This window comes from Saccopteryx bilineata, chromosome 2 (genome assembly GCF_036850765.1).
Source record: "Saccopteryx bilineata isolate mSacBil1 chromosome 2, mSacBil1_pri_phased_curated, whole genome shotgun sequence".
NCBI lineage: Eukaryota > Metazoa > Chordata > Mammalia > Chiroptera > Emballonuridae > Saccopteryx > Saccopteryx bilineata.
In genome coordinates, this window is record NC_089491.1 from 245,061,892 (window position 1) to 245,088,698 (window position 26,807).

General features: G+C 46.2%; 1 protein-coding gene across 1 annotated transcript; it reads left to right on the plus strand.

The window, feature by feature from the left end:
* Positions 1–505: 505 nt before the first annotated feature.
* SCN3B (sodium voltage-gated channel beta subunit 3) lies at positions 506–26,298 on the plus strand. The gene is made up of 6 exons (XM_066259793.1): positions 506–927; positions 1,263–1,342; positions 10,984–11,147; positions 13,780–14,005; positions 18,329–18,467; positions 21,758–26,298. Exons 2-6 carry the CDS (start codon positions 1,288–1,290, stop codon positions 21,819–21,821), a joined length of 648 nt encoding a protein of 215 aa, XP_066115890.1. The 5' UTR covers positions 506–927; positions 1,263–1,287; the 3' UTR covers positions 21,822–26,298.
* The last annotated feature ends 509 nt before the right edge of the window (positions 26,299–26,807 follow it).

Genomic DNA, 26,807 nt, shown 5'->3' on the forward strand with positions numbered 1-26,807 from the left:
CTTGGGAACAGGTGCACCTCATCCTTGCCCCGTTTCCAAGCAGGAATTATCTTGCTGCGTTCCGTGTGCTCGGAACCAATTAATCAAAGCTAGACAAAGGATAGAATGAGAGAACAAGAGGTAATGGGGTGGGGTCGGGGGAGAGAAGCAAGAGCCACGTACGTGTACATTACCGATGACATCATCCCTTGAAAGAGATTTGACCCTCCCCTTCCCAGAGCTGCAGGCAATCGTCTATGGGGGAGCAAAAGTGGGGTTGCCTGGAGGGTGTGAATTGTGGGAGGTTGTACCGGTGCTGGGAGAGGTGTAGGGATGTGAAAGGGAGACCTGGAGACAGACCGCCAGCATGGAAATCGCCAGGGGCTGGAGGTGTTTGCGCCGCGCCGAGCTCCGCCCCGCGCTCGGCGCTGTGTTCTGCCCTGGGAGGGGCACGCCCGCTTGGGGGTGGGGAGTGTGTGCATCAGGGGGTGGGTCCATGGTGGCGGAGGGGGTGGAGAGCCGCCTGCGCACGTCAAGACCGACAGCGCACACAGTCAGGGGGCCCTGGACAAGGGTAGTTGGTCACCCGCCACCCAGGGCCGGGGCTCCGCCAAGATCCAGGGGCGAGCTCCCGGGAAGGGGTCACCCTCTATCACCCCCAAAGGACGGCGGCCAAACAGGAGTTTCCACCTCCTTCCTGGTCTTTCCAGGCCTCCCTGGAGAGCCAAGGGCGGGTGTGGGCGGCCCCGAAGAGGAACGAATTCTGTAGCTCAGACGGCCCGGGTGGCTTCGGGTGTGGGGGCACGCCCAGCCAGAGAAGCCGGTGAGGGCGGTGAAGCCAGAGCTCCCGGTGTTGGTGGATTCTGGTCGGAGCGCAGCTGTTCCTAAGGGAGGCGAGAGGTGGATCAACATGGTCCACTCCGACAGTGCAACCGCCTAGCCAGCCAGGTGCGAACCCGAGAAGCCGCCGAGCAGCTGGAATTTGTAATTCCGGGGTGGGCGGGGAAGGCGCTGTCCGTGGTGCTGAGCCGGGTCCCCGCAACGCGCTCGGAGGATCGCGCGCCGAGCTCCTGTTCCACCACCTCGGATTGAGGCGGTCTTCTGCTAGGGTAGCTTCCAGCGAAACCGCAGCCCGACTCAACAGTCTCGCCGGACTTCCACAGTCAAGGCGCTTGGCCCTTCTTTCAGTCAGAAAGTCGCCCCCTTGGGGCAGTTGGCCCCGAAAGGTTTCCTCGAAAGTATCTGAGAGGGCGCTGTTCTTGACCCAGGGAATCTCTGTTTAGCCCAGGAAGCCACCTGCCTAAGAAGATGCCTGCCTTCAACAGATTGTTTCCCCTGGTTTCCTTCGTGCTCATCTTCTGGGGTAAGTAGCAGCACCCTGCCATGAGAGATACAGGGGATAGTAATAATGCAGACAATAATAACACCTACTGATGTCGTTGGTGGCAAAAATCAATCAATCAATAAATAATTTTAAAAATAAAAAACCAACCAAAAAACAAAAACAAAACCCTGGTTGGCTTTCTTCTGTGATGTCTGCCAGACATGGACATACAATAAGGATTCCATGAAAGCTGGGATTTTGAGATTGGAAAACGCAGCCCTGTTGCTCTATTCCTGAACCTCCTTTGGTGGTTCTTCCATTCTTCTTCCCATTTGCTGATTATTCCAAAGTATTTTTTTCCATTTGCTAAAGGGTAATGTAGTCATAAAATAATTTTGGTTGCAGTTATGTTTCTCAGTGAGAAGTGAATTGGAAACCTTACTGGGTCTTCAAATGCATTTCTATATATTAAAAATAGCTGGGTGCAAGCATTTTTTTTTTAATATTTTATTTTTAATGGGGCAACATCAATAAATCAGGATACATATATTCAAAGATAAGCTGGGTGCAAGCATTTTGAGACTGAAAATATTTTAGTTGTTGATCCATCTGCTTAATTTTAATAAGGAATGGGAGGAAAACAGGTTTCAGAGAATTGGCACCTGATAATTGCATTTTTCTTTTCTTTTTTCACAAACAAGGGAGCTAAGGTGCTTTGGTGTTTGGTTGGGAGCTGGGTTTTGCCTCTAAAAATGAATACACTCTTGTTTGCTGTGAAGAACTAAGGTGACTTGCTCCCCTGCACTTGCAACAGTAAGACTAAGCAGAGTGATATCAGGGATGGACTTGGAGTGAGGTGCCTGCATGTATGTAGAGGGATTAATGAGGCTACCTGATAATATCTGAATATGTAGTTGAAAGAATGCTTTACTGTGCATCCATGTAAGCCTCAGTGGGTAAACGTGTGTGCTAGTGTGTGTCTGAGCATCTTAGTATGGATATCTGAATGGATTGGTAAGGATGAAAGTGGGGTGTGCGTGTATGTCTCTCTGTGTGTAGGTAGCTCTGTAGTTTTAGGTATCTCTGTCTTGGTGTCTCTTATTTATATCTTCCAGGAAAAAAATAGGTGCTTTTCAGTTGCTATATTGCTTGTACCTGAGCTTAGTTACTTTCCACCATGCTAAAAATTAATCATCAGTATAATTAGAAGTGGTTGTGCCTATCTGCATTATTAAAACTAAGCATGTGGAATTATGCTCCCATGGTTGGCTTGAAACTCATTGTGCCTGTGCAGTGGCAGATGCACTAATGAGACTTTTCTGTTTGCCTTAGTATCACTTTATTTAGCCTCTGAGAATAACTCTGATTGCCAGCATTATCTGGGTTTTGCATGTGACCGGAGATGCAGAGCCACGCTTCCTATTGAACAAAATTCCAGCCCCAAGGACAGACTCACCGCCATCTATCCCCAATCAAAGAGACTAGACCTGAAGATGAAGCAGACAGATTAGGTTGCCAGTGATCTCACCTGTCTTAAAAATCTAAGGTTGGAATTTTCTCAGGGAAGGCTGAGACTGGGGAACACAGAAGATGAAGTTGTAGAAAAGGTTTGGGGTGAGATTCTGTGAAGTCTTTCTTCCCAAATTCTAATCTAAATTTTAGGGTCCCAGCCTTAATTCTAGTGGATGGGGATAGCATTCTATAGACTAAAGACTGTTAGACTCAGATTTACAAAGTTTAAAGTCTTAGCTCTGCCACTAAGTTGCTAAGTAACAACCTTAGAGTATCTGGTTCCTCGTATGTAAAGTTTTGAAGTCAGCGCTGATGATATCTGACATTCCTTTCAGCTCCACAACTGAATGGTAGGGAAATATTTACAGAATAATTACTAAAATTGGCAGAATGCTCATTTCCCTCTCCACTCTCACTCCCCCTCCCCCAAAAAATCTTGTGGAAGAAGTGTGCTCATTTCACCCATCCTTGCTCATTCTTAGCTTATTGGTAATCTGAACTTTGGTTCACCAAACTGGAAAGATGCAGAAGCAAAAGACAGATGGTTCACGAAGCCTGGCTATCAATGTAAGAGAAAGGGTGTGGTTCCACAAATAAAAATTAATTTTATTTGCATGTAATTTCAATATTGGAAAGTACTTACCTTAGATATAGTCTCCCTTCCCAAGTTGATTTTTCACATGATGCAAACATAAATACAAATAATCTCTTCCATTCTTGTACTTTCTTTCCCATATTGGAAAAGATGTTCCCTTATTTCTTATAGTAGTAGTAGTAGTAATAATAATAATAATAATAATAATAATAAACTTTATACTTGCCTAGAGCCTTATAGATTAAAAAGCACCATTACTTTTCTTTTTCTGTTTTCTTTTTTTACAGAGACAGAGAGAAGGATAGATAGGGACAGACAGAAATGGAGAGAGATGAGAAGCATCAATCATCAGTTTTTTGTTGCGACACCTTAGTTGTTCATTGATTGATTTCTCATATGTGCCTTCACTGTGGGCCTTCAGCAGACCGAGTAACCCCTTGCTCTAGCCAGCGACCTTGGGTCCAAGCTGGTGAGCTTTTGCTCAAACCAGGTGAGCCCGCGCTCAAGCTGGTGACCTCGGGGTCTCGGACCTGGGTCCTCCGCATCCCAGTCCAATGCTCTATCCACTGCAACACCGCCTGGTCAGGCAGCACCATTACTTTTCAATCCATTACTACTTTTGCCCCCCATATCAATCTTATGGGGTAGTCAGGAGAAGTAGTTGTATTTCCAATTTAGAGATGAGAAAATGAGCTCAGGCAGGAAAGAGGGCTTACTAGAGAACTCTTGTCTCTTGATCTGAGACTTCCAGTGCTTGTTCAAGCTCTTCTCTTTTTTTCTTCTTTTTTAGTGAAAGAGAGACAAAGAAAGGGACAGATCAGGACAAAAAGACAGGAAGGGAAAGAGATGAGAAGCATCAATTCTTCGTTACAGCGCCTTAGTTGTTCATTGATTGCTTTCTCATATGTGCCTTGACTGGCGGACTACAACAGAGCAAGTGAACCCTTGCTCAAGCCAGTGACCTTGGGATTCAAGCCAACAACAATGGAGTCATGTCAATGATCCCAGCAGCCCCACACACTCAAGCTGGAGAGCCCGTGCTTACGCTGGCGACCTTGGGGTTTCAAAACTGGGTCCTCTGCATCCTAAGCTGATACTCTGTCCACTGTGACTTGGTCAGGCTCAAGCTCTTTTTGTGGTGACTTGGTCAGACTCAAGCTCTTCTTATGAACACATTGCTGCTGTGCAGGACTGCCAGGCAGACATCTATCCTCTCATCTCTTTTTGGAGCACCCCCTTTCTTCCCTGCCCCAGGCCACTGCCTTTTCCACAGGGTATTAATATCTGCAAATAACTTTATTACTCTTTTTTTAATTTAAGTTTTTTAATTTTATTAATTTTAGAGAGAAGAGAGAGAGAAAGAAGGGCAGGGGAAGGAAGGAATGGAAAACACAACTCACAGTTGCTTCTCATATGTGCCTTGACCAGGCAAGCCTGGGGTCTCAAACCAGCAACCTCAGTATTCCAGGTTAACGCCTTATCCACTGCACCACCACTAGTCAGACTTATTTATTATTCCTTTTGGGGAAGTACCTATATTTACATTCTAATCAAAGCATTTATTATCTTAGTGCAAAGGAAAACATTCTAAAACAAGCTCTGGGAGAACATTATAGCAATGCCTAAAGAAGAGAAAGATTTGAGAGGATTAGAGGAGTTTGTGCATTATATATTACTATCCACTTCATAATAAATTGACACTATCCCTTAGTTAAATATACAATCATCATAATATGTCATATTTTTCCTTCTCATAAGTTTCCTCATAATTACTATGGGAACTGAAAGGGAGACCAAAGGTGAAATGATTTATCCAGATTGTTCCAGGAGTTTATTATTTATAGTTAGCAATGTGGGTTGGACACCGGCCATACCTTCACTGAACTGTCTAGCTAGAGGATTTTAAAGAGAGAGAAGCAGCAGTGGACTGGAGACTCAGGGAGTGGAGAAACAGACCTCACCCCTTGATGGAGGGAAAAGCCTGCAATATTGCAAAGGGCAAGCAGACAGGGCAAGAGGGCTTGGAGGCCACTTAGCAATATGCTATCCAGGACTTCCTAAGGAGAGTCTCTATGCCTTTTGACTGGGAGAAGGGAATCAGTGGGGTTTGCTCCGTGAAGATACCTTGGATTATTGTCATCAGAGGCAAGTCAGGAAAGAGAGGCCGCCAGCCATATCCCTCATCCTGACATCATATATATATATATATATATATATATATATATATATATATATATATATATATATATATATATATATGTATATATTCTGCCCTTCCTCCTTTGATTATAAATGAACTAACGGTGCTCCTATTTCAGGCCATCTACTTTTTCACTGGAGCATATCACCTGTCACCTGTCAAAGGGTGTTCATCCAGAGAATTATTCCTTTTTAAACCCCAACAGCTCCACTGCTGCCTTGATCCAAGCAACACCATTGAACGTCTCTCAGTCTGATCACCGCACCAGCCCCTTAACTGTTATTTTGCTCCCTCCCTGGTGCTCCCTCGCCTCTTTAGTTTATTCTCAACATAGCAGTAACATCGTGCCATTTTATATAAATCAGACTGTCATCTTCCACTCAGAACCCTTTAGGTTCTTCATGTCACTTTTGTGAAAGATCAAGTTCTAACTGTGGCCTGTGAGACCAGCCGTGATCTGGCCCTGACTGCTCTCTCCTACCTAGTCTCCTTCTAGGCTCACTCTGTCTCCTATACTTGACTGTGCTCTTCGCTTTCAACAAACACACTCCCACCCTGGGACCCTGGAGTTTCTCTATCCTCTGTTTGGCACTCCTTCACACATATATCCATATAACCTACCCCTTCCTTCCTTCCTTCCTTCCTTCCTTCCTTCCTTCCTTCCTTCCTTCCTTCCTTCCTTCCTCCCTCCCTCCCCTCCCTCCCTCCCTCCCTCCCTCCCTCCCTCCCTCCCTCCCTCCCTCCCTCCCTCCCTCCTTCCTTCCTTCCTTCCTTCCTTCCTTCCTTCCTTCCTTCCTTCCTCCCTCCCTCCCCTCCCTCCCTCCCTCCCTCCCTCCCTCCCTCCCTCCCTCCCTCCCTCCCTCCCTCCTTCCTTCCTTCCTTCCTTCCTTCCTTCCTTCCTTCCTTCCTTCCTTCCTTCCTTCTTCCCTCCCTCCCTCCCTCCCTTCCTCCCTCCCCCTTCCTTCCTTCCTTCCTTCCTTCCTTCCTTCCTTCCTTCCTTCCTTCCTTCCTTCCTCCTTCCTGCCTTCCTTCTTCCCTCCCCTCTCCTTCCTTCCTTCCTTCCTTCCTTCCTTCCTTCCTTCCTTCCTTCCTTCCTCCTTCCTTCCTTCCTTCTTCCCTTCCCTCCCCTCCCCTTCCTTCCTTCCTCCTTCCTTCCTTCCTTCTCCCCTCCCCTCCCCTCCTTCCTTCCTTCCTTCCTTCCTTCCTTCCTTCCTTCCTTCCTTCCTTTTCTTTCTTTCTTTCTTTCTTTCTTTCTTTCTTTCTTTCTTTCTTTCTCTCTTTCTCTCTCTCCCCCTTTTTCTTTCCTTCCTTCCTTCCTTCCTTCCTTCCTTCCTTCCTTCCTTCCTTCCTTCCTTTCTCTTTCTTTCTTTCTTTCTTTCTTTCCTTCCTTCCTTCTTTCCTTCCTTCCTTCCTTCTTTTCTTTCTTTCTTTCTTTCTCTCTTTCTCTCTCTCTCTCTCCCCCTTTTTCTTTCTTTCCTTCCTTCCTTCCTTCCTTCCTTCCTTCCTTCCTTCCTTCCTTCCTTCCTTCCTTCCTCCCTTTCTTTCTTTCTCTCTCTCTCTTTCTTTCTTTCTTTCTTTCTTTCTTTCTTTCTTTCTTTCTTTCTTTCTTTCTTTCTTTCTTTCTCTCGAGGGGAGATAGGGAGACAGACTCTTGCATGCACCCTGACCAGAATTCACTCAGTAACCCCCGTCTGGGGCTGATGCTCAGATTAACCAAGCTATCTTCAGCAAGCCACTGGCTGTGAGGGGAAAAGAGAGACGAGGGAGAGGGAAGGGAAGAGAAGCAGATGGTTGCTTCTCCTGTGTGCCCTGACTGGGAATCAAACATGAAACATCTGCATGATGGGGGGGGGGGCGCTCTACACACTAAGCAAACTGGGTACTAATATCTGCCTCTTCATTTTTTTCCTTCAGTGTCTGCTTGCTGTCTCTTCCCCAGTGAGGCTGTCTCCAGCGACCTTGAGCACTCTCTCTCTCTCTATCTTCCATTGTGTTTGTCTCATAGCACTTATTACAATCTGAAGTTGTTTATATCCCCCCCCCCACTGTAATGTAGGCTCTGCGAGAGCAGAGATGTCCGGGTTGTTCCCTATTGTGTTCACAATGCCTGGCATGCAGTGAGCACTCAGTGTTGTTGCTGAATGGTGAACAGCTAAATGAAGGGTAAAAGAACGTCAACCAGTGATATCTGTGTAAAGCTCATTGTGTCAATTACTACATAGAATGTTCATGACAAATCTATTCGATAAGTATTATTTTCAGTTCTTTTGTTGATGAATACATGGGTCTCAGAGAGGTTACATAGTAGATTAGACCCAGGCCTTTGGTTACCAAATACCATCTTCATCCTCCCTCTCTCATTGTGATTGGGCAGTCCTTGGTACATTTTTCTTTTTTTTTGTTTTTTTGTTTTTATTTTTCTGAAGCTGGAAACGGGGAGAGACAGTCAGACAGACTCCCGCATGCACCCAACCGGGATCCACCTGGCACTCCCACCAGGGGGCGACGCTCTGCCCACCAGGGGGCGATGTTCTGCCCCTCCGGGGCTTCGCTCTGTTGCGACCAGAGCCACTCTAGCGCCTGGGGCAGAGGCCGAGGAGCCATCCCCAGCGCCTGGGCCATCTTTGCTCCAATGGAGCCTTGGCTGCGGGAGGGGAAGAGAGAGACAGAGAGGAAGGAGTGGGGGAGGGGTGGAGAAGCAGATGGGCGCTTCTCCTGTGTGCCCTGGCCGGGAATCGAACCCAGGACTTGTACATGCCAGGCCAACGCTCTACCACTGAGCCAACCGGCCAGGGCATGGTACATTTTTCTATTCTGCTTTTGAAGTGTCCTAACTGAACTAACTTATCTTTGCTACATTTCATTAAATGTAGTAAACACCACCCTCTGTATCTCTGTCCACTCCCAAACTTATGTGTAAACTACACCTCCTTTTTCTTTCTTTAAAAAGAAATTTTTTTTAATATATCAATTTCAGCAGAATAGGAAGAGAGAGAGAGAGAGAAAGAGACAGGAACATTGATTTGTTCCTGTATGTGCCCTGACCAGGGATTGAACCAGCAACCTCTAAACTTCATTCAGGACAATGCTGTAAACAACTGAGCTATCTGGCCAGGGTGTTTTCTTTCTTTTTTGAACTATGCCTGTAACCAAGACTTCAAACTCATCACAGATCAGTTCTCGTGAGATATGTACCCATTCGTGATGCTCCATCCGCAGAAGCAAGAGCCCCTCTACAGACCACTGGCGAGACCAGCTTCAGCTTGCTCGAGAGTTTTAAAACCAATTAAATTAATTTTTTTCTTACTATTTTAAGCTTTCTATTAGAGCCACTAGTTTTTAGACTCTGTGTTTAAAAATGAAATGCATTACCATCAAAGTCAGTCAAATAAAATATTTCCCTTTATTTATTTAAAATTAATTAATTGGCCAGTTTCCTTTTAAGCTCTAAATAAAGCTTTACTCTGCTTTTAGAAATAACCATCTGCCAGCGGAGGGACAGATGAACCATTTACAGTGGACTAGTTTTCAAGTATCAATGTGTATCATTTTATAATTTTAGGGGTTCTGTTTTTGTTATTAATTCATGAAAAGGTAGCATCAGAAAGGTCCTGACAGGGCACTGGCTGGTTGGCTCAGTGCTAGAGCATCAGCCCAGCATGTGGAAGTCCCGGGTTCAATTTCCAGTCAGGGCACACAGGGGAAGCAACTACCTGTTTCTCTACCCTTCCCCCTCCCCTCTGTCTCTTCTGCTCCTGCAGCCATGGCTGCAGTTCAATTAGTTCAAGTGCATGGGCCCCTCGGGTGCTGAGGATGGCTTTGTGGAGCCTCTGCCTCAGGTGCTAAAAATAGCTTGATTGCAAGCAAGGCCCCAGATGGGCAGAGCATCAGCCACAGATGAGGTTGACTAGTGGAACCCGGTCAGGGCGCATGCGGGTGTCTGTCTACCTCCCCTTCTCTCACTTAAAAATAATAAAAATGAGTTGTCACTTTTGAATCTTCCCATGCAATAAAGGACAAACTCTCTTACCTTACAGATTTTTGCATTTGTGAACAGCTTCAGCACCAGAAAATTCTTTATTTCAATGGAGCTAAATTTAATTTCTTGTAACTTTTAGACAGAAGCTATTGTATCTTCCACAGACCAGCTTCAAATATTTGAAGACAGATAAGTTCCGTATCAAGCTGAACACCCTTAGCACAACCCTTTGTCTCTCACCAGACTTTGAGCCCAGACCTCCTCCATCTTGCTCCCCTCTGCGCATGCACTCGTTGAACAACTTCCTTTCATAAAACTTGACCCCCTGAACTGATCAGAATGGCCCAGATCTGTTCTGAACATGCAAAGGAACTGTTTTTCCCATTCAGCACATTATACAGCTGCCAGTGTGGCCCACATTGGCACTTACTTGTTGGTAGCCACACCCCATGTGTGACTCATTCCAAATTTGCTGTCTGATATACCTGACTTTTTAAATGGGCCATGAATTCTAGAGGGCAGGAGCTGTAAGTCTAAACCTCTGTGTAGTATGCAAGTTGTCCCCCAGTCTGGCCTCTCTCCAGGGTTTTAGGTTTCTCTCTCTAGTTTTCTGCACAAAGTCTTGTTCCAGCCCAGTGGTCAGTCAGCTCACGCTTCCCCTTGTTGATCCATCCATGACTGTGCATAAGAATCACCTCCATTTTTATTAAAACACAAATCTAATTCCAACTCTCCATGGCTTTAAAACATTTGACCCCTCCTATTGTGAAGGGCACACAGTGGGCATCACAGCTTGGGTCCTATCTACCTCTCTACCTCCAATCTCACTATCCTTCTCTTTCTTCTTCCCCAGCCCAGACAGGAATAATTCCCCCTCCTCTGGGAACACAGCAGTCACTAGTACATCACTTCACCATAATCAGAGATTATGAATGTCATTAGGGGCACGGTTCGTGTTTTGTCCACCTTGTATCTTAGTCTGGCATCAGACCTGGCATAGGACGAGCAGATTAAGTGACGCTGGTTGAATGAAGGGGTGCATGATGATCAGTGGATGTATGGATGGATGCATACACTGTGTTCCACCTACATTAGACGTCTTTGAGAGCAGGGCTCAGGTATGGGCTGCCACTCACCCGCACTGCTTCCAGGAGGGCACTCAGTCGCTCTGGGTCACCCGAGCCTCCTCGACCCCCCTCCTTGCCTGCTGGGAGCATGCATACTCGGGAGCACAGGTACAGGCAGACAACACTTGTACATGGTGTTTTTAAACTTATCTCACAACCCTTCCTTCTCTGTCTCTTCTTCCTCCCTTCTCGTTTCCCACTGCCTCTCTGCTGGAACCCCTCCCCAACTCCTCCTGTTCCTTCCCCTGTCGCCTGGCCCCTCTCCAGTCAGTGTCTGCGTCCCTGTGTGTGTGGAAGTGCCCTCGGAGACGGAGGCCGTGCAGGGCAACCCCATGAAGCTGCGCTGCATCTCCTGCATGAAGAGGGAGGAGGTGGAGGCCACCACGGTGGTGGAGTGGTTCTACAGGCCCGAGGGCGGTAAAGATTTCCTCGTATGTCTGACTGCTGACTCTGCCCTTCCTTTTGTTGACCTCTGTGTTGTGTGCCCAGCTCCTGAGAGTCTGGGGAATGAGGATCGGACAAACACTGGCTCTTTCGCTTCAAAGCACTGACAGCTCCCGAGCAGATAACTGACAACCTTAGTTGATCCCCGCCTCTGGGAAAGGAAGGGCATTTGGCCAGCGGCGGCAAGCATTCCTGGTCACAAGCAGGGGGAGGCAGAACAAGAGATAAATAGTGTTTAAACCCTACTGTGTGCTACTCACCTGACTAGGCACTTGAAAGGTGTCTTCATTTAATCTTCTACACCATCTTATTAGATGGATTAAATTAGGAGAAAAATTAAATCCTGAATCTCCCTCCTGGGGCTTGGCCCAGAATTGCCCACAAACTCTCAGTGGGAAACAGCTCAGAGTGTCAAGTGTGAGACCAGGGCTTTCCGATGTCTTCATGACCAATACAACTGCCTCTCTTGGTCTCTGCTCCTGGTTCTGTCACTGGCTGCCCCGTGACACTGAGCATCATCATACAAGAACGTAGGTTAGCTCATCTCACTCACAATCCCGGTGCGATAAGAATGAGAGGGGGCAGTCAACCGGTACCCCCAGTACAGGCACAGCCGGGGGTGAAATATTTAAATACTCCCTAGCCTAGTGGATAAATGCTATGCAAACCTCCCAAGTAGCCTCACCCCCTCCTTCCCACTAGGAACCTGCAGATCTCCCTGTGATCTGGAATCTAAAGCATCAGTTCCTGACAGAGCAGGCAGCCCTCAAGACTCAGCTCCTGGGTTGGTGCCAGTGCCAAAAGGGTGGCTCTAAATGTTGAGCGCCACCTCGGGGATGGCCATTTTCACACTTGCAGTGTCCCTGCAGCCAGGTTGCCTGGGTTTGATTAGCTTCATGTGTCTTTGGACAGATTGCTTAACCCAGGGGTCCCCAAACTTTTTACACAGGGGGCCAGTTCACTGTCCCTCAGACCGTTGGAGGGCTGGACTATAAAAAAAACTATGAACAAATTCCTATGCACACTGACCACCAATGAAAGAGGTGCCCCTTCCGGAAGTACAGTGGGGGCTGGATAAATGGCCTCAGGGGGCCGCATGTGGGCCCCTGCTTAACCTCTCTGTGACTCAGTTTACTCATCTCGAAAAATAGGGATATAAACCATAGCTACATTTTAGAGTTGTTACCAGGAATCATAAACCTTAATTTTTAATGCATTTAGGATAATTCTAGAATATAGAAAGCACTATATATGTAAGTGTTGGTTAAAGAAAAAGATTATATATATATATAAATGATGCAACTGAGGTTCAAAAAAGTTAAAGTAGCAAAAGAGTTTATCTGTGAACCAGGACGGCTGATAGCAGGTACAAATCCCTTTTTATGACACGATCTCCTGTTCCTGGAGACAAATTTCTTCTCCACAAGACTTTTAATGAAAACACCAGCAGGGTGAAACTGAGTTTCACATATCCTTTTGTGTAGCTTTCCTAAAGTTGAACTCATCGCTAACTCTAGGTCGCATGTGCCATTCTGATGTAAGTTTTCTCCAGTCAGGTGCCCAAAGTGGGACCAGTAGAGCTCCCAGCTCTTGGCTCAGGGTTGACCGTGGCCGAGCCTATCCCTAGATTTCAAGAACCTGGAGGTCTTGGCTGGCTGCAGAGGCCCCCGTGGGACTCAGGCCTGGTCGCGGGCCAGCTGCCTGCTCTGCTTCCCGGCCTGCCCAAATTGAAGACAGGAGGTGCAGAAGGAGGAAAGCAGACTTTTAAAATTGTGCTGCCAAGACAGAGGAATGCTAAACAGGAACTTTGTGAAGGCGGAATGTCCCACATTCCTGCTGTTCAGTAGCCACTAGCCATGTGTGGCTACTAAGCACTTGACGTGTGGATAGTGCAGTTGAGAGACTGAATTTTACATTTGATTTACTTTCTAGTTATTCAGATGTTAACCTAAGTAACCACACGTGGCACGTGGAGATGAGACTGGATTACAGAAAAAAAAATGTGTCAGGAGATGCAAGTGTTTGAGAAAAGGATTTGAGAGACCATATTGCAGTTATAATTCAGCCCACGGCAAAAAAAAATTGGATATGTGCATATGAGTTGGTAGCTCTCTGCTTATCTGTGACACTTAGCATCCTAGGTCCCCCGCCTGTGGCCTGGCCTGGACTACCAAGTTTGAGGCCTGGGCTCTCAGGTGTCTTCATGACTAATAAACCACCTCTCTTGGTCTCTACATCTTGTTCTTCCACTGGCTGCCCCCATGACACATCTGACTCTCTTTCTGTTTCCTTCCAGCCCTGTGTCTCTCTCAGTTGACCCCTTGTGGTCTCCTATATGCTCCACTCATCTTTCTTTGCTTTCTTTCCCTGATGTGTCCACGTGTCCTGATACTTGTTGACCTCTGCCCATCTCCCCCTGTCCTGCTCTCCCTCCTTCTTCTTCTGAGACTCCTCGTCCCACCCCTGTGTCCCGGAGCTCCTTGTAACACTGTCCCTTTCCCTCCTGTGCCTGCAAAGCTATGCTCCTTTTCTCTGCCCTCTCCCCCCCTCACACCCCCCTCAGCTGGCCTACCCTGTCTTCTTCTCTTGTGGCCCTACGCACTTCTTCTCTACCTGCAGATCTATGAGTATCGGAACGGCCACCAGGAGGTCGAGAGCCCCTTCCAGGGACGCCTGCAGTGGAACGGGAGCAAGGACTTGCAGGATGTGTCCATCACTGTGCTAAATGTCACCCTGAATGACTCTGGTCTCTATACCTGCAATGTGTCCCGGGAGTTTGAGTTTGAAGCACACCGCCCCTTTGTGAAGACCACACGGCTAATCCCCCTCCGAGTCACCGAAGAGGGTAAGGCTGGGCCACAGGGTCCTAGGGTCTCTTGCTCTTAGGGGAAGGAGAACAGTGGGCTTCCTACACAAATGAGACCCTTAGAGAATGCAAGATCCATGTGTGTTGGCATGATTTCTAAAAGTGTCACCATTGACTTGTCTTCCTTTAGTGGCCACCCTCGTGCATTCTGCCCAACTAGCTTGCCTCTCTGCCTTTCCTCAAAGTAGAAAGGCTTGGAGATGCTAGTGTGATAATTGCTATATAGTCCTTTGATTTTCAGCCCTAGAGAAAGAGAACAGCCTCCGTGAAGCCTAAAGCTGCCAATTTAGTTAGCCTCTTCTTTGGCCTGCGTTGAGCCCCCTCAGTGGGCTCAGAGAGATTGACCCTGCTGTCTATGAGTCATACACACCTCTGAACCAGTGGTGCTCAAACTTCAGGAAGCCCCTAAATGTCCTGCAGAACTTCTTTTTTTTAATTAAATTTTATTTTTTTGTGACAAAGAAAGACAGAGAGAGGGACAGATAGGGACAAAGACAGGAAGGGAGAGAGATGAGAAGTGTCAATTCTTTATTTTGGCACCTTAGTTGTTCATTGATTGCTTTCTCATATGTGCCTTGACCAGGGGGCTACAGCAGACCGAGTAACCCCTTGCTCGAGCCAGCGACCTTGGGTCCAAGCTGGTGAGCTTTTTGCTCAAACCAGATGAGTCTGCGCTCAAGCTGGCGACCTCAGGGTCTCGAACCTGGATCCTCCGTGTCCCAGTCTGATGCTCTATCCACTGTGCTACTGCCTGGTCAGGCTTACAGGACTTCTTAAAACTCAGCCTTCCTGATTCCATAGGTAGAACCCGAGACTTGGCATATTTCACAAACTATCAGGAGGTGCCGAGGCTGCTGGGGCCGCACTCTGAGAACCACGTCTCTGAAGCAAAGCTCCACAGTTTTTGTTGTCTGTCTTCCTGCACAATAATCACACAAGCAACCCGTTCCATCTGTGGCATCCTCCCTATATCGTCTCATTCACTGTTTTTAGCTCCTGAGTTTCTAATTGAAAATCTCCAGATTTCCCACCACTCATTCCTTGTTAGGGTGGGAAGTCCTCTCACCAGTCCTGAGTCAAACGATTCTGTTACAATTAAGTCCAGAAACCTGGGTGAACTTGGAGTGTACCATGCCGTTTTGTTTGGCTTTCAATGGACTGAGAACTGTGGCTCCGAGCCCCTTGCACATGTGCCTTCATATATCGGAAGAGTGATATGTGCACCTCCCTTTGTGTTTTCTTGTGCAGGCTAACTGGTGATTCCATTTTGCTTAGCCTTTCTCAGAAAGTCTATTTCCAGCACATTCTTAGTCATTATTGCCACCCCAAGATACAGGCAAAGTCATGGAGTCATCAAAGAAAGAAGAGATCAGACTAAGGATAGACCTCTTCCTAGGGGAGGATCCCAGGAATCCCCATGTCCAGGCCACACATTTATTTTTTGTCATATTTTGGGATAAAATTCATGAAGCAAGCTTGAATGCAAAAAACAGATGTCATGATTTAGACAATATGACTAAAACAAAAGGTAGTTCAATTCTGAAAGCGCAGGAGGACCCTCAGGCCGCTTGAATCTGGACATGACGAGCCACTTGCCCTCTCCTGGCCCATCTTCTCTTCTGTAGAATGAAGAGGTTGGACTGGAAACTCTAAAAGGTATTTTTCTGTTTAGAAGTTCCATTATCCTCTTCTGTTTATACACTGGTTCTCCCTGGGGAAAGGGAGCCTGGCGCCCTCTACTGTTCACTGTCTGGAACTGTTGGCTGGTGACTGCCCGACGCTAGGAGTGGGGCTCTCTGTCTCCACATCTCCTGCTGTCTCAGGCTTTGGGCTCCGGAGAGCTTGGTGCAGCCACTAGAAAGTATGGCAAAGCTGAGCCAATGGGCCTGCTAGGCACCAGAACAAAGCTTGAGTAAAAATAGAAGGAAAACAAGTTTGTGATCAGAGCCATAGTGCCTCTCAGGATGTTTGTGCTGGAAGGAAGCTAGGCTCCCACATAACCCAGGGGGCTTTCTCTCTGCACCACTCTTGCAGGTGTAAGTTCAGTAGTGCAGTCTGGCGTGTGGAAGTTGAAATGACTCCTCCGTTGATTGGAGAGTGCAACTCTGGCACCTCTCATTTTGTGGCCAGGAGCACAGAGCTCTGCAAGAGTGAAGGGGCTTGCCTGAGAATGTGGAGCCCGTCCGCACCGGAAGCAGGATGACAGTCCCGGTCTCCACCTGTCAGGAGAGCTTGTTTCCACCACACCTTTCCCTTCCACCACCGTCCTATTTCCTGTCACTTGTTCTTGAACCTAATTAGCTGGTGGGAGCTGGCAAGGAGAGAAATGGCTGCCACCTCTCTTCCTACCAGGAAAGAAAATATCTGTCAGGACACTGGCCATGTATCATGTTCTTCATTCTTCTTTTTATTGGTCATGAAACAAAAAAGATCAATATTTATATTCATTCGTTCAACAAATACAGAGTATTTCAAAAATTCCAGGAGACAACAGGCTGATAGTTCAGAAATAAATACATTCACAGTAAGCACACAGCCAGCAGAGCAGAGAGATAAATATGTCACAGTACAACCTGAGAAGTGTTAATGGATGGATGGAAAAGTACCAGCAGGAGGGTGGGAAAAGTCTGCATGAGAAGCTGAGGGAAGTTTCACAAAGGAGGGGCATCAATAGGATCTAGAAGAATGATGAGGAGACTAAAAACCAGGAGGGAATGCTGGGACAGAGGTAGCAGTGGGATATGAGAGCCAGTCTAGAAAGAGGAAGAAGAAATGTCCGCCGAGTCCAAGAGACCACAATGTCTGAGAAGAGAAGTTTTGCCGGCCAACGGAATGGAAATCAGATGAGAAAGCCTGGTTTGTGCATGGCCTTGCAAGCGATTATTAACAGAAATCAGGCATTATTCTGAGGGCAGCATGGAACACTGAAAGTGTTTTTTTATTTGTTTTCTAAGCAAGAGAGACAGACAGACAGGAAGAGAAAGAGATAGGAAGCATCAATTCTTTGTTACAGCACCTTAGTTATTCATTGATTGCTTTCTCATATGTGCCTTGAACGGGGGAGGGAGTCAGGCTCCAGCTAAACCAGTGACTCCTTGCTCAAACCAGTGACCCTGGGCTCAAGTCAGAGACCTTGGGCTTCAAGCCAACGACCTTTGGGCTCAAGCCAGCGACCATGAAGTCATGTCTATGAGGCCATGCTCATGCTGGATGAGCCTGTGCTCAAGCCAGCAACCTCAGGGTTTCAAACCTGGGTCCTCTGAGTTCCAAGCCAACGCTCTATCCACTGCACCACCGCCTGGTCAGGCAAAACACTGAAAGGTTTTTAACAAGGAAATGGTGGGATCAGGTCCATGAATCAGGAGTAGAACTTTGAGGACAGTCTGGTTAATACATGGAATCCTCCAATACTTATTTCTGTTTGGGTTTACGAGCTGGGAAGGTCCTTATTTCTAATCAGACTTGTAGAGACCATGCTCATATCACTGGGTAGGCTGATTGCATTGGCCCTTTACATGGTTTCTGAGGCTCTCTCCCGAGACCTATCACCCCAAGTTCAGAGCACATAAGAGGTTGAACTGAGATGTATTCTTTACATTTGTGTAGATACTTAAATTTCACAAGATAGTCTTAAATACCTTAGCTAATATAATCATGTAAATTATTATTGTCATTTGCAAATTAAGAAACTGAGTTTCACCTGACTTGTGGTGGTGCAGTGGATAGAGTGTTGCCTTAGAATACTGAGGTCACTGGTCTGAAACCCTGGGCTTGCCCGGTCAAGGCACATACAACAAGCAACAAGCCAGCAATGAACAACTAAAGTGAAGCAACTACACATCTCGCTCCATACCTCGCCTCCCACTCCACCCCTCCTCTCTGTAAAATCAATAAATAAAATCTTCTCAAGAAAGAAAGAAAGAAGAAAGAAAGAAAGAAAGAAAGAAAGAAAGAAAGAAAGAAAAACTGAGTTTCAAATAAAAGAGATGACTATTCACACACTAGTAGGTAGCAAAATTGGGACCTCGCTATTACATTTGATCCCAGAATTCCTTCCACTGCTCTACAATCCTATCACCCATGTTCCCCATCATCCCTCCCTCCAATCATCAGATCAAAGTCAGTAAGAAAGCTAACAGATGGGAGAGCCAGAGGATATTAAATTCTTTGACATCTTCTTGAGTTCCTTTAGACGTAGGGCTTATAATGTACATAAAAATAGGCTTCATATAAATGTGAGCCTAACATCAGCTCTGGGTTTTTTGGACGTGCACATTCTCAGCCTCATTCTCCCTCTTGCAGCTGGAGAGGACTTCACTTCTGTCGTCTCAGAGATCATGATGTACATCCTCCTGGTCTTCCTCACACTGTGGCTGCTCATTGAGATGATATATTGCTACAGGAAGGTCTCAAAGGCTGAAGAGGCAGCCCAAGAAAATGCGTAAGTCCAACGATGCCAAAATCGTGACAGGCAGCACACTGAGAGGTCTTTCTCTCACAGGTGAAAGGCTAAGCAATTGCACAGTCATCTACTTTCCTCGCAACTAGCAGTGAGGTGTCAGTGTCAATATATGCATGTGACAGACAGAAAACTGAGCCTGGCAGAGTTTGCTCGAGGTCATTCTAAGTAGGAAAGCAAGGTTTGAAGTCAGGCCTGCTAACTCTTGGCCTATGCTCTTAACCACTAATGGAAGCTCATCAGCTGCCACTGCAATACATTATTATGACCATTTTATAGCTGCTGGAACAGGCTTACTGAGGCCACAAAGATAATGAGAGGAGGAACTGGGACTTGAACCCAAGCCTCTCCATTCCTAGTGCCCATATGCTTTCTGTCACAGCTGTTTGCTGTACAGCACAGAGCTCTTCGGGCCACCCGGGCACTTTATTAGCTCCAAGCAACATGTTCCTCCTTGGAGCCTGGCAGCAATTCAATATGCAGAGTAGGGGCTCATCCTCCGATGTCTAGACTATACGTTGGCCATTTTTGCGAAGGCCCTAGTCACTAAGGAGTGAGAAATAATTGGGTCTAAGGGGTTAAGAGACCATGCTGACCTGTTATTTGGGGAGAAGAGGGACAGAAAAGAACTCTCACAGATCTGCAAGGCTACTAACATTGCTCAGGTATCATTGTAAACCCTAGGCTACTGCCACCTAGAAATGTTTAATACAATAATTTGCATGATATCTATGCTCTTAATGAAGAACAAAATTACAACTGATCAGATATGGGGAGAGATAGAATTGTTATGCTGGGGGAGGTTGTCATTCCTGGTGACTTAGGTGCTTGGATTTTAGTGCTTGGACAGGAAGTGCCTCTCCCTGGACAGGAAGTTCCCATGCTTGGGCAGAAAGTTCCTACAGTGGGGGCTGCCCAGGAAACAGAGCTTGAACTGAGCATCGCCCCCCTGAAAAGAGCCCGGATCCTCAGAGAGCTAGAGCTCCCACAAAGGATAGATTAGAAAATAATCAGTCCACCAGGCCCAGGGAAAAGCCAAAGAAACATCCATCTTGGCCTGACTCCGAGTGGAACAAAATAAAAGATTCTTGAAAATTAATAATCACGAGCCTGCTCTCACAGTGTTTGGGATTTAAATTTGTTCTATCCACATGATCCAGGAACCTCTAAGCTAGAAATTCAATAATTAAAAAAAAAAGTCAGTAAATAAAAAAAAAAGAGCCCCGGCCAGTGAACAAATGAAAAACCATCTGAAGGGACCCATGTTAGCTAAGGTGTGACAGGAATCCCCAGATAAAGCAATGTTGAATCTGGTTTCACAATCGAACCCAAAACTAAAAGAAAACAATCTAGTACAAGCAAGAAATATAATAAAAGGCAGGATTAAATCCAAGAAACTCCAGACTCAAGAAGGACCTAATGGAATATAGGAACTACATTTGTTTAAAAGAGTTAAAGCAGTAAAAGAAGGAATCAAAAGCATAACAGAGCATGTTGTTAAGAAAAAAAAGAACAAGCAGAGTTGAATAGGAATAAAAAACAAACTAGAAATGAACAGCACAGTTGAGAGGTGCAAGTTGGCTGTATAGAGAAAGTGGCATAGGAGGACACTGAATGCCCCTCCCAGGAGCAAACTCAAACACACACATTTGTAGATAGCAGTTACTCCTGTGAGACAACTGAGGGCTGAGCGAACAGCTTCTGAACAACAAACAAGAGAAAGAGGCCAGCAGAGAAGGCTGGGAAACTGAGGAACGTAGCGGGAACTCTAGGCCAAGGAGCAGTGAGTGAGAGCCATACGCTCCCCCCCACACACACACACACTTCCTTTGGGCGGTAGGAGCACTAATGGGTGCTGCGCCTGCCTGCAGGATCACCTACCTTGCTGGGACAAAGCCTCATCAGAGCACCTGGCCTCCCTTCGGGGAATCCCTCCAGCCCAGCAGGCCAGTGCTCCAGGCAGTGGAAGCCCTGCCTGGCTCTACCTGGCTTCCAAAAAACGACCCGGCACATAAAGAGGTGTCCTCTACACATAACCACTTTCCACACGACAAACAAGAGAGACTGTATGGGGAAGGCTGGGAGCAACGGGAGCTTTCTAGGGACTCTGGGGGATTCTCCAGGTGCCTGTGAGCACCATGGTTCACAGCCCCTACAACATCCATATGGAGTGGGAGAGGGCTCTAGCCAGGTGCTCTGGTCTACCTGTAAGCTTGCTGCAGTGCATGCTGGGACACATCACTGGAGCCCATTTTGGCCCGGACCAAAGAGAGCAAGTAGGATCAACAGGACATTACTACATACCCTGGCCTCCCCGCCCAGAGCCACTCCCACTCAGTAGGCCAGTGCTCCCAGTGCCTTCAGCACCCAATCGGCTCCTGTTAGCCTGGCAAAACCAACCAGGCACACACCTACGCAGAGGTCACTTTCTATATAAGACCGCTTTTTCAAGACTGGGAGAGATATCTATTTTCTCTAATTCATAGAAACACAAACAAAATGAAAAGAGAATATCTCTCAAGGAAGGAACAAGAAAAATCCCCACAAAGAAACCTAAGGAAACGGAGATAAGTGATTTGGCTGATAAAGACTGCAAAGAAATTTGAGAGTGGACTAGAAGAATTTAGGAAGAATGGCAACAAAGAGAAAGTATAATAAAGAACCAAGCAGAGCTGAATGGGAGAAGATACTTGCCAATGAAACATCCAATAAACGGTTAATACCCAAAAGTATGCCAAAATTACGTTTTTCATTATAAGAATCCATAAGCAAAGTTTAGAGGCAAGCAGACTGGAAGATATTTTCAAGATACAGGATCAATGAGAAAAAGACAAATATCTCAGAAAAACAAAACAAAACAACAACTAGCACATGAGCAAATTATAGAGGTAGAAACCAAAATAGCCTGTAAACTAATGAAGACACTCAACGTCACCAGGAATCAAGGAAGTGAAAATTAAAGCAACTATAAAATATCATTTCACACCCATCAGTTTGGCCACCATTTTAATCTAACAATCCTACATCCTGAGAACAATGTGGATAAAAGAGAAGACTGCCAGTGGAACTAACAAACAAATAAATAAACATAAAATTCCTGCTATTCTAGTTCACTGAAAGGGCCACTCTAGTTTGGGAGACACGGCCACAAGGAAGTACAGAGCTGTTCTGTTGACATCCTTGTTCCTGCACCCCTACTCCTTCCCTTTTCTTGTGTCCCCACCTCTGGGTACAAAAGCACTGATTCTCTGCCCCCATTTGTCCTCCCACAGGTCTGACTACCTTGCCATCCCATCAGAAAACAAAGAGAACTCGGTGGTGCCAGTAGAGGAATAGAAGGGGTGTGACGTCCGGTGATAAGGATGGCAGGTTGCACACATGGCAAGTCACCCACTATCAAAGTGACTTTAAATTTGGTCCTTTAATCTCTACCCTAACTGATATCCCCCGCCTTCAGGATACTTCTCTAAGTTGGCGCCCAAATCACAAAGCTCTATGTGATGTCAAAACCCTTCAGAAGGTGAATTTCTTGGGCCCGAGTATTGGGCAAATTGAACTCCTTACCCATAGTGACAAAGGCATAGCAATTTCCCCACTCCCTCCTTTGTAAAGATCGTGGATTTGGTCAGATTCTTTGGCTGGAATGGACTGGAAGGTCTCAGTGAGTTGTTTTATCACTGATAGGTGACCTGAACACTGAGGGACTGGAAATCCTGGGTTCAGTGATGTCAAGCATCAGGAGGGTGCCCCAGAGGCCACATCGCATCCCTTCATGCATTCATCCTTCAATTCATGCATCACACATCCATTCACCTCCGGTTTCCTAACTCCATCAGACCTCTATGCACCATAAGACTCTGCCAAAACAGAGGAGCCAATATTTCCACCCAGACTCAACCTCACCCCATCCTCGCTGTTAAGCAAGCAGCATCCATGGCCATTGGACTTCTTCCTTGCGCTCCAAATGACTTTGAACATGGGCTGGAGGTGGCACATTATTTCTCTGTCCGTTACCATCTGGAACTGGCTCATTCTCCACTGCTGTAAGCGAATAGATGTTTTAATGGAAGGAGCCAAGAGTGATGGATGTGGTTTAAAGCAAAAGAGTGTCATGAGCTGGAATATTTTGAAGTCAGTTTTTCCAAGTTCTTGGCCCACTTGACTAGAGCATCAGAGCATGCTTTTCTAGGTCCCTCAGGGGGAGACAGTCCAGTAAGCACTGACTAAAATGTTCTCCGGGGCTTGGCGCTCCAAGGCTAGCACCCGTCAAGTCTCTAAGGCCTGGGGTAGTCTCAATCCTTTAAGAAGCCAAGGACCAGAGACTTGGGAAGGATTCAGCAACTTAAGTGGTTTATAAAGTCACACATGTTCATCATCCTGTTGGTCGGTATGCCCTCCCTGCCACTGCCCCCCAACTGATCATGCCACTTGAGAGAGCTGGGAAGTATTCTCTTCCTGTGGGCATTGAAACTGAAATTCCTAAGTTCTTCCTCTCCAAATTTTTGTGGATCAGTATTAATCCTGATGTTATGGGAGGCAGCCAAGACGCAGACAGGGCTCAACCTGACTTCAGAGCCTACTGGAGCAGATGTAAGCTGTTGGTGCTGCCCAGGTTAAACTTCCTAAGATGGATAACATTGTTTTTGGAAAAGACTGTGAAATTGAGGTCGGCTATGGCCATGCCTCTTTCACAGGCACAGACTCAGGAGCATCGCCTGGCTGAGGTTAACGCCGATTCTGGTAACTAGGAATTGGCCCAAAAGGCAGAGAGATAGACAGGAGGTTGACTTGAAGAATTCCCTTAGTGAAAGTGTTTTTAAATCTGCAACCTCCTACAGAACGAGGCATCTTGGAATGGTATTTAAGAAACATGGATGATAAGCCAGTGAATGAAGTGATAGGGGAGGTGGCTTCCAATCATTTGGGCTAGGTGGCTTCTAAACATTCCACCTATGAATCCATGATGTCCAGGCTTTTTTGTCCCTTATATTTTGGGAGAACACTGGACAAATTTTAGTGAAAATCTCATGTGTCATCTGAACAGAGTGATTGGTCCAAGTGTGATGTCCTTTGGCACCTAGTGATGAGAGGGGTAATGACCCTTTATGATACAAGATGAAAGTAGTCACTGGGATATGATGAATGAGATGTCCCTTAGATCTGGAGACATTTATGGGGAAAGAGCCTACTGTATTGGCTTTGGGCCTCACCTGACCAATTTACTCTTTTTTTTTTTTTTAATCTCTTCCATCTGTGGGGGAAGTACTTAAAACAATTCCTATTCACACTTTCAGTAAACTCAAAGCCCTCCTCATTGGTAATGTCCCACATAATCTCTCAGAAATAGAGGGTGGTATAGTTTTTTTTACTTTATGGTTAGGAAAACAGGCCTGGGTAGAACAGGTGTTCCCAGTCACATGGCTGGTTGACAACAGAGCTTGTGGCAGAAGCCAGCTCCTGCCGACACCCCACTTCCCTCTGGGTCGACCACACACCTAACTCGCCGTCAGGGGGTATGCATGACAGCCGTTTTTGTTTTTTTTTTCTTTTTAAAACAACCAACTCAAATTGCCTGAGTGACTTTCAATAGAGCTGAATGATACCGATCCTTTTTTCTTATTTACCCTTTACAGATGATCTTCCCTGTTTTTGTTCTTCTAACTTCTGGACTCTTCTCATTCCTAGCACTTTCATTAGTGCTCTATGGTCTACGAAGCATTTTCACTTCAATGTTCTTATTTCTTCTCCACAACTAGCCCTGTGAGATAGATGTTACTAATACTCGTGTTATAAATGAAGAAACGAAGCTGTCTGAGGCGAAGTAGCTTTAGTAGACCCGAAACTCACATAGTTGGTAGAGAGCTGGGATCCAAGCCTTCCGACTCCTAACCCAGGTCATTCCACTTAGACCACAGTTGCTCCCTTTCCTCTCATTTTTTAATGACCATCTACTCTTTGCCTCTCTTGTTGTCCAAAGCTGGTCACGGTCTCTCACACCTCGTCCCACTCAGTTGCTGCTCTACCACTTTGCTTCTTGGCAGATGCCGGAAATGCACTTTAAGGGTCCATCTCATCCTGCTTTCATTTTTCTAATGGTTTGCATGTCATTATTTCTCCCGAGTTGCAATTAAACTCCTTCCTGGGAGACTTGACTATGACTATCCATCTGCAAGGTACTGTGATCACCAGCCTACTTCAAGTCCTCACCCGCTCTGTTTCTTCCCAAACTCGTACAAGGGACCCAGACTAAGTGTGCATTGCTCTGGAAGCTTTATCTGCATGCCGTTCTTAAAGGGCTTAGACATGTTTTCAAGGGCTATTACCCCTCTATGAGCCCAATCGCTGCCTTGGTGCTGGGTTATTTCCCATGACTGATCCTCAGCAACACAATTCACGAAAGGCCAAGCTAGGCTGGGTCTCACGTTCCCTTTCCTATTGCTTGACAGCCATAAACTTGATTTTGGCCCCAGAAGGCCTTTGACCTCCCGACCTTTACAGTTAGCTCAGTCTTGTCCATCACAGCCCCAACTCCTGGGTGGGAACACCTTGACAGTCAATGCTTGTCCCTACCCCAACCTTCATTTTCAGCTTGTTTAAAAGCATTATCCTTGCCTGACATGTGATGGTGCAGTGGATAAAGTGTCAACCTGGAATGCTGAGGTTGCCAGTTCAAAACCCTGGGTTTGCCCGGTCAAGGCACATACAGGAAGCAACTAGTATGAGTTGATGCTTCCCACTTCTCCCCCTCTTTCTCTCTCTCTCTCTCTAAAACAAACAAAACATTATTCTTGGTAGTTTTTCCATCCCCAAACATTTACACACCCCAGATTTCTGATTCTCTGAGTTTCTGGTTTCTCCTTAGATGTCAAATTAGACATGTGAGTAGGAAGGGAATTTTTTCAGAGCAGGGAAATATGTGGAGGGCAGTGAATGGTTAAGAGACAGTAGCTCTCTCCCCTAAAACTACTAGACCAAAAAGGAAAGTTCAGCCACTCACAATCTGTGAAGGTACCTGACATAAATCAGAGAGCAAGGCTATGGAATGGCTTCTTCGCAGGAAGAAGCAAAAGCTAGTCATAGTTCAGATCCTCAATCTTCATTCCCTTTTCTCAAGGTAACACAGAAACGAATAGAATAAAATAAACCAAAACCTTCCTCTCACCACCTTTTGTAAACAAAAGACCCCGATGCAGTGAATTCATCCAGTCACTGTAAATGAGTGTGACTCATATTTGCTGTGTCCATTACTCTGACCATCCATTCATTCTACATTTCAGCACCCACCATATGTCTAGCACCAATCTAGACCCTCAGTGTGCCCTGTGGTCTTAGGTCTGAAAAATATCCTCATCCAACCTTCCCCAATCTCTAAAACTCTACTGTGGGAGATAGCTCATGTGTAGTTTTCCCTACTTGAGTTGATAGCAGGACCCAGTAGGCAAGCACTGTAAGCTAGTCTGGGTTATAGATCAGATTCAAGCCATCACATGTGGGCCAGCTGAGCCTTAGAGCCAGTGCTCTGCCACTTTTCCCTGTGTCACCATTTGGCAAGAGCTGCACTTGTTGGGCAGTGTGTGATGGGGGACACGGTTTGTGAAATATCATCAAATGAGCAAACTTAGTCTTGCAACTGATGGCACTCTTTACCATTGTCATTTTCCTATTGCTCTTTCTTCATTTTCCACGACCAATATTTTCCTGAACTTGAGGTATGTTGTTTCTGACCACCCAAACTCTTGACAACCTAATGCCTATTATGTAGTGTTTTTAAGTAAACTCCCTGTTCGTGTCAATAAAGTGTCTCTAAACACTGCCTGCTCTGGTTTTACTCTACTAGTGTACAGTATGTGTGTGTGTTAAGTATACTGTGGCTTCTACATACCTCCCCTACATCAATTCCTCAACTCACAATCAGTGCATATACACCCACAGGATAAAGATACATTTGGTAGTCTAGCCTCTTCATTCCCCTCTCTTCCCTACCCAAACACAAAGGACTCCAAGAGTCACTTGTGTTTTCACATGCCTGACATCAAATGTTTTCTACCAGATGGCAAAGGCTTAACTGCAAGGACCTAGAGGGCCCACCCTCCACCACCAGTTTATGTAAACAAGGCAGTGAAGCAAAGCTGACTCCCAATACCCATCTTCCTGAAAGTGCCAAGGCTCCAAAAGAGAAAGGTTCAGGAAATTATCGAGATTCACAGTATGGCCTGATCAGGCAGTGGTACAATGGACAGATCATTGACCGGGGATGCAGAGGACCCAGGTCCGAAGCCCTGAGGTTGCCGGCTTGAGCGCGGGCTCATCCAGCTTGAGTGT

What these genes read in the sequence shown, in the direction of transcription:
- SCN3B (XM_066259793.1), top strand. Translation starts at nt 1,288, where the DNA reads ATGCCTGCCTTCAACAGATTGTTTCCCCTGGTTTCCTTCGTGCTCATC. An exon ending in CTTCGTGCTCATCTTCTGGG is followed by an intron (nt 1,343 to 10,983) that starts GTAAGTAGCAGC and finishes GCCCCTCTCCAG; the next exon opens with TCAGTGTCTGCGTCCCTGTG. An exon ending in AGGGCGGTAAAGATTTCCTC is followed by an intron (nt 11,148 to 13,779) that starts GTATGTCTGACT and finishes CTCTACCTGCAG; the next exon opens with ATCTATGAGTATCGGAACGG.